At 52.5% G+C, this 7,813-nt stretch overlaps 1 protein-coding gene across 2 annotated transcripts in view; it reads right to left on the reverse strand.

Annotated features, from left to right (window-relative positions):
- Nucleotides 1–7,806, reverse strand: part of Bfsp1 (beaded filament structural protein 1, filensin) — a 28,165-nt gene extending 20,359 nt beyond the window's left edge. The window contains exons 1-2 of one of the 2 annotated variants that reach the window (XM_005380906.2): nucleotides 7,628–7,806; nucleotides 5,237–5,297 (exon numbers count right to left, since the gene is read on the reverse strand). In XM_005380906.2, coding sequence (XP_005380963.1) covers nucleotides 5,237–5,257 — 21 coding nt within the window. In that variant the 5' untranslated portion in view covers nucleotides 5,258–5,297; nucleotides 7,628–7,806. Of the gene's footprint in view, nucleotides 1–489; nucleotides 531–5,236; nucleotides 5,298–7,627 lie in introns of those variants that run through there. The other variant, XM_013512110.1, reaches the window with a different exon arrangement.
- Nucleotides 7,807–7,813: the final 7 nt, after the last annotated feature.

Raw genomic sequence — 7,813 nt, forward strand, 5'->3', positions numbered from 1 at the left:
AAAAAAAAATAAAACTAAGAAAAAAAGAAGGAGAGAAAGCAGCGATGCTTGGGGTTTCGCTTCTGTTTCTGTTGTGCAGGAGGGAGGGGGCTGAAGACTGAATCCTGGGCATCTCACACGCTGAGTGTGCGCTGTACCACTGCAGGGCACAGTGGGCACAGGGCCCAGGGTCCCCCAGCAGCCCTACAAGCCACTCCCAGAAGCTACAGTTCTGCTGCGCACAGTTCAAAAAAAGTCGGCTCCCAAGGGCAGCCAGCGGGCCAGGGGCCATTCTGCCATGGAGAGGTGTGAACAGCCGCTCCTAGGCTGGAATCAGTCCTGCACTTCCCTGGGCCAGGGTGTGTGTGGGCCAAGAAGGGGCACCATCCCGTGGGAGCCTGCGTCCTTCACCAACTCCTCCCAGGGTCCTCCCAGCAAGCCCTCGCATGCCCCACCAGTAGAATGCAAAGCCGCTCAGCGGTGACAAGGCCCGCCCACGGTCACCCTTACCGTCAGGCCCAATCAGAGGCTCCTCTGGGCACGATGCTTCTACAACCCACTCTCGGGGTCCTGCTTTGAGAAAGACCTCGTGATAACATCACCCAAAGGCCCAAAGGTGAGCCAGGCCATTGGGACGGCAGCTGCTGATCTGCTGGGGAGCATGTGTTTTGGAAGTATTTTCTTTTGTTTGCACCAGAATTCAGAAATGTGTAGACGCTGGTGTTTCTATTGTCTGGGACGCTGTCAGCTGAATTTTCCAAAGCTTCACCAGCAGAAGCATGGAGATTTTTCTGAATTGAGACTCTCAGTTAATTTTAGAAAACAATCCAACCCTGGCATTGTGGATGTTCTGGTTCTAGAACAGTGATTCTGAGCGTGGCCCCTGCATCACACCATCTGGGAGCTGGTGAGTAATGGAAACGCCCCCGTGGATCCCAGACCTACTGGGGCAGAATTTCTGGAGCCAGGACCTAGCAGTTTGGGTTTAACACTCTCTCCCAGTGATGTGGAAGCACAGTGAGTCTCAGAACCACTGGTCTAAGACAAGGACACGCATTTCTGAGAAAGGGACCAGAGAAATGAAGGCAACCTTGAAAATTAGCCTTGACAACTTGCTCATGGGGATCTAGAAAGGCTGTTAAAAACCCCACCCCTACAGAATGAGCATCCAAGTTCATTAAAGTGACGATTAGCTAAGGTTTAATTCAAAAAACACTTTACCTTCAACCTTGGGTGTCAAAATCTCTCTCTTTTCTTCTGCACTTTCCTTCCACCCTTGTTTCCTTTCCAGCCTCCCCTCCTCTTCCCGGATTCTTCTCCCAGTCTCTGGAAGTTCATTTCCAGCCTCAAGACCTCCACAGCAGGAAGCCAGTAGCCCTGAGAGCGGGGCTTTGTGTTCCTCGGCTTACACCCTGCCCTCCCTGCCCGTGCTCCTTCCCACAGATGCACAAATGGCAGGAGAAGCCTCCACCGAGAGGCTGGGAATGTAGAGAAAGGTGGGGACAGGAGCAGAGCCCATGAGGGTGTGTGCCTGGGCAGGCTGCCTCATGACAGCAGGCCCCATGTGGGGACTCAGTGGGCCTCTCCACTGCACTGTCACTGGGAGCCGGGACACCTGGGTCCCACCCTGTCCCAGTGGCTGAGGTTCAAGCCCAGGACCATGCCTCCTGTGGTCACACAGGTTCCCACAGCCCTGGAGACCCAGGAAGCCATCAGCATGTCCAGTGCATCTAGGTGGCAGTGGACGGGGACCAACGTCCAGAGCCAGGGCCATCTTTAACCTACATCACCTGGCTCTGTGTCTGGCTTCTGAGGGCTGCAGATGCCCTGCCTCTCCCTAGGAGGGAGAAAAAGATTCCTGTTCACTCCCCACGTGTGGGCTGTGGGGCTCTGACGCCTTTGACCCTCATGGGTGAATTTGTTCACTAGCAAAAGGAAGGTGTTCGACTGCATGTTGTCTGAGGGGGCTCCTACCCTGCCAATAACCAAACGCCGTTCTGGAGCTCCCTGAGAGAGCGGGGACCTCCCTCGGCTGGCATCTGCGTACTCAGGCACGGTTTCTACTGCATCCGAGTACCAGCTGTTCCATCACCCACTCTGCATTTGTCTGTACACTGATTCCCTTTTACTTAGATTTATTTGATTTTTTTGTTTGTTTTTCTTCTGGTACCAGGAATCGAACTCACAACCTTGCGCTTGCCAGGCAGGCGCTTTACCACTGAGCTAAATCCCCAGCACCTACTTAGATTTATTTGAAAAGGAACATTTTATATAAGTTGCTACACATAAAAGGAAATCATGGGGCTGGGGATTTAGCTCAGCAGCAAAAGCGCCTGCCTGGCAAGCGCAAGGTCGTGAGTTCGGTTCCCGGTACCGGAGAAAAACCAAAAAAAAAAAAAAAAAAAAAAGGAAATCATAAAAATCTGTGACTATCAAACACATTATTCTGTGCACCATCTAAACTCACCATCCTTCCCACCAGGGTCGGGCACGGCACCCTCTGGGGAAAACTAAGCTGGTGCCTGTCGCATCAAGGGCTGTGTCCTATGACCACAGGCTGCCCACTACCATGTGACAGGCAAGTCACATACTCGTACAGAACATGTCATTTAATCCACACTGGACTTGTAGGCATCCTTCCATGCCAGTGATGGTGGGGACCATTATGGTTCCCATTTCACAGATGAGGAAGACGAGGCTCAGAGAGATGAGAGCCGTGCAAGGTCATGTCAGCAGGCCACACTCCTCTTCTGGACAACACAGCTCCTTGTGAGCAGGAGGGAATGGTCACACGACCCCTGTGCTGGTCCTCATGGCACTCTGGGGATCATCTTTTCCCAAAACCTCCCTGATGTTCTTTTTTTTTTTGAGACAGGGTCTCTCTATGCAGTTCAGGCTGGCCTTGAGCTCACTTTGTAGCCCAGGCTGGTCTCGAACTCACAACGATCCTCCTGCCTCAGCCTCCTGAGTACTGGGATTACAGGGGTACACCACCACATCCGGCAATCCCTGATGTTCTTATGAGGTGGACACTTCAAACACCCATGCTCTGTGTCTCAATGTGCTCCTACACAAGGTTGTTGGAGCTGTTAAAGGCAGGGACGCCTTTTCCTTAGTCCGCATTGTCTATACTGACTTATTTTTCTACTGAGAGCGTGTACTGCTGTTGTGATAAGAAAAAGAGAAGAGGTTTTAAAACCACTGTCACTTTGCACTGGGGGTAAAAAGAAGAACTCCACACCTGTGATCCCAGCACTTGGGAGACTGAGGCGGGAAGACAGTGAGTCAAGGCCAGCCTGGGCCACACAGCAAGACCCTGAAAGAAAACAAAGAGGGCTTCCATTCTTCCTCTTCCTTTTGGTCTGCCTGAGACGGCACTGCATAAAGGCCAGTCTTCTGAGGGAGTCCAGAGAAAAAGCTGCTTGCAGTGAGGACAAACACTCTCTAAGCTCCACAGAGTGGGGTGAGGACAGGGCTGAGGGCCTGAATTGGCACCTAAATGAAAGCGGTAGGTACCGATGTCCTTGAACATGGTGGCCTGTGAGCAAGATGATGCCCCACTTGGCAGCCTGAGATCGCCACCAAAACCAAGCATGGGATGAGCAGAAGGTGTTAGATCAGTTGGGCATTCTGGATGCTGAACACACAACACTCCCAGCTCCAACGACAAGGGGCACAGAGCCGCCACTGTCACTGCATGGGCCGAGCAAGGAGCCCATGTCCTTTGGCTTCCCAAAGCTCATCTCACTGCCATCTTCATCTATGGTATCCCATTTGGCCTGAGTGAGCCCCAGACACGCCCCTTTCACAGTGTCCCGGTTGGACAACACTTCATGTGCCCATGTAGAGTAGGGGCACCAGAGGAGGGTGACACCCACTCAGCAGAAAGTGGTTTCCCTGGACTCGAGTCTTGGTTTTTCCACTGTGGGCAGAACAGTCCTTCACAACAGCAACGGGTCAAAGCTAGGACACGGCAAATACCCTGAGCTAAGTGTGGCTGTCTGTTGTGCAATCCCTTGTGGAGAAGAACCTAAGGCCCATGTGGGCACAGAGGCAAGAGCCAGGAGTTTTATCAGCACCATAACAAGGTTACGGACCTGAAGGAGGTGGGCGACGGTAGCCCATGAGCTCTAAGGGAGCAGCGCTTCATCTCAGTTCTCTAGCCCCTTCCACTCTGAAAAGACAAGAAAGGACAAACCCTAAAGCTCTTTGCCATCACCGATTTTGTCCAACCTTTTCATCCACGAATATTCTGCTATCAGTAGCAGAGTTCTCCCCGACAGAAAATCCAGCTAATCAAGTTCATGACGAGAGGCAGGAGGAGAGAAATGGGCCCCGCATAGGCACGCTCCGCACAACCCTGCAGGAAGGGCTCCAGAGAGAAGCTGAGCTCCCCGGCCATGCCCTCACCCACGTGGGGCTACTTTTCACACCCTAACAAGAGGGGGCTTTGCAGGAAATGGAAAGTTCTTCCTCTGTTACCTTGAGCCTTTCCCTGTGGAACAGGAATCTCAAGACCCTTAGCCAGTAGTAGAATCACTGTGTCCAAATAACCACTGCCCAAAATCATGTTCCTCTCTCAATTTGCTATGTGGATCAGTGTTTGAATAGGAAGACATCAGCTGGTCACTGCGACACTGGCACATGTTGGTAGCCTAGTGTTATAGTCTGATTTGTCCCTAAGTGTTCATGAGCTGGGATCTGGGTCCCCAGGGTGCCAACATCAAGAGGTGGGGGGATCTTCAAGATGTGGAGACTGGGTGGGAGGTCACTGCCAGTCCCTCCCTTGGCCCTGGCCTCCCATCTTGCCACATGATCTCTCCTTGTTATGGCCTCCCACAAAGATGTTGCCCACTGTGAGGTATGGAGCCAGGGGTCCTCACTAGATGCAGCACCATGCTGTTTGGACTTGCAGCCTCTGAAAGTATAAGGTAAGGAAGCCTCTTTATAAATTAGCCAGACTTGGGTATTTTGTTACAGTAATAGAAGACAGACCAGTACACCTGGTATAACAGATAAGCTTCACAGTCTGTGTTTCTCTGAGGAAACCGAGCATCCTAGGGTGAGAAAGGTGCAGAAATGAGCATGAGTTTCATGCACAAAGACTGGGGAAATGAGGAAACTCAGGAAGAGGACAGCAAAAGAAATATGGAGTCTCCTACAAAACACAAACAGGAAGTACGCAAAACAACTGCTTCCAGCATTCAGCTCAATGCTATAACCACGCTACCAAAACCCAAAGGCATGCACAACTTACCTTGTTTAGCCGCTCCAGCATTTCCTTCAGCACCAGCTGACACTCGCACTCATTTTCATACCTGCATGTTGACACAAAAGCAAGAGTTGGCGGCATCCACAATTGCACACAGTCACCTGAAGGTCCATGTGAGACAATTCACCTTTCAGGAGAAGTCAACTTTAATTATAAAGAAGTAGCTGATTCTCTACTTCCTTGGCCACTGCTTCTAGACCTTCACACGCCATGGTGCATGAGAAAGTGGTGACATTTGTACATTGGGAAAGACAATAAGGCAAACAGGAGTCACCCGAGCAGTCCGACAACCACCTCCCACCCAGCCAGCCCAAGGTGGAAGGATTCTACCTTGGCATAAATGCAACACAAACACAGCCTGGCACCACCTTTGAGGCCACCAGGCACGGGCTACAGCATCACCATTGCCCTGGCTTGTGACTGCCCATTCTGCAGGAAGCAGCAGATGCAGAGTGGCCATGTTTCTGGATTATGTCACTTACTCCTCACAACAGCTGAAAGACAGCAGTTATTGCTATTCCCATGGGATAATGAGGATGTCAATGCTGCCAGCACTTGGCCCTGGTCTTGCCCAGCAAAGGCCTCCTTCAGGCCATGTGCTATTAGTGCCCTTAACTCTGATGAAGGCGGTGGGTGCATAAATACCCCAGCTCCTTCAGGCTCAGCAGAGACAAGGGAGGCACTTTCTACACCCACAGGAGGAGCTCTAGGCACCTGGACGGTAAGGTGCTCCATAAGGCATCTGCCATTAGCTGCCTCCCCTAATCTCTCACCACTCCATGCAATACCAGGATTCCCTGGGGTCACCCCCAAACAACAACTGGCCCCAGAATCCCTGTCTTCCATTCAGCTTCTAGAGGCCTCCAAATAAGAGAGAACTCGGACACGCAAACCTGAGGCCTGAGGGTGCCCTGCACTTCTGGGTGGGGTGGGGAAGCTCCCTGCTGGCTGAAGCCACTTGGCCAGAGCCATACTTGGAATACACACACACAATGAATCAGGCAACAGAGTCTTGACCAGGTGTGTTTTTCTCCTAGTCAGCTTCTTTCCAGATTTCCATAAAATGATAAATATCCAGAAAGCCAGAAATCATTCTGGTCAGCAAAGGCTTCCCTCCGGGGGAATTTTACCCCTGAAAAGAGAAGATCCTTTCCCAAATGACCTCTCCTTCGTTCCCTGTAATCTGTCCCCTGATGTAGTAACAGCCCTTGAGGTCTGGCACGACCCCAATTGTCTAGAAGGAAAACTACATTTCCCAGCAATCCTTGCAGTAGATATGGACATGTGACTAAGTCCTGGCCAATAGGAAGGAGGCAGAAGCATGGGCGGCAGCTTCCAAGTACTTCAGAAGGTTGGCAACACAGTAGGTGCTCTTTACCTCTTCCTCAGCTGCTGCCCCTCTACCCTGCATCCTAGGACACGGGTGCTGCCCAAAAGCAAGCTCCCTGCTGGCTGATACTACCCGGCCAGGACCACGCTTTAAGTAGCAACAACTTCCCGGGTGTCACCTCTGCTGCCGCTTGGCTGCCCAAACCGTCAGTTCCAGTTCCTGTGCAGCAGGTGGAGACTACTGTGTGTCTAAGCCTCAGTCTCAGGCAGGCATGGTGGCACTTGCCTGTAATCCCAGCACTCTGAGAGGCTGAGGCAGGAGAATCACAAGCTCAAGCCCAGCCTAGGCACCTTAGTGACTTAGCAAGACCCTGTCTCAAGATAAAACAAAAAAAAAATTAAAAGGAGCTGAGCGTGCAGGACAAAAGCAGTGTGTTCAACTCCCCGTACCCCACCCCGCCCCTTCCCAAGGAAACCTCAGTTCCGTTCTGTAAAATGTCGCGGTAAGGGTAAGGCTGCAAGGGTTAAATACAATTGCAAGATCACTGCGCTGAAAGAAGCCTGGCATAGAAGAGGAGATGTCGTTGCAAATTCTAGAACAGGCAAAATTAATCTGTGGTGACAGAAATGAGAAAACGGTGCCTCGGGCTTGCGGAGGAGGGAACTTGGGTGGTAAAAAAGCTCCCGCTGCCCGGACGCCTGCACGGGACAGACGCGTTTGCCCAGACTCACTGAGCTGTGAGCTTACAATCTGTGCACTGTAAATTACACCGAAACTTCAAAATACATGAGAAGCAAATGGTACCATTTCATGTACCCTTCATCAAAATGAAGGCCTGGCTTACTTCTCCCACCTCCACTCCAGTCCTGGAACCTGAACCACCGTGGGCCTTCCTTCCCAAGGACCTACATTCCCCAGCCTCCCCTACTTTTGGGGGGACAGGGCTGGGCTTGAATTCAAGATCCTCCTGCCTCGGCTTCCCAGCATGCTGGGATCACTTGGGCTGTCCCCTCTGCGGTGCCTCGGTTTCCCCGCGCGCGGCTTACTTGGTCCGGAACTCGTCGAGCGCGCGCTGCGCCTCCACTCTCTGGCGCTGCAGCCGGGTGCGCTCAACCTCCAGGTCCCCCGCGCGCCTCCGGTTGGCCTCGGCGTGGCGCGCCAGGGTGTCCTCTGGCCCGGCCAGCTCGCCCAGGCGCCGGAAGGCATCGAGCTGCCCGCGCAGCCCCGCGTGG

The sequence above is a fragment of the Chinchilla lanigera genome, unplaced genomic scaffold (assembly GCF_000276665.1).
Source record: "Chinchilla lanigera isolate Chin_1 unplaced genomic scaffold, ChiLan1.0 scaffold00014, whole genome shotgun sequence".
NCBI lineage: Eukaryota > Metazoa > Chordata > Mammalia > Rodentia > Chinchillidae > Chinchilla > Chinchilla lanigera.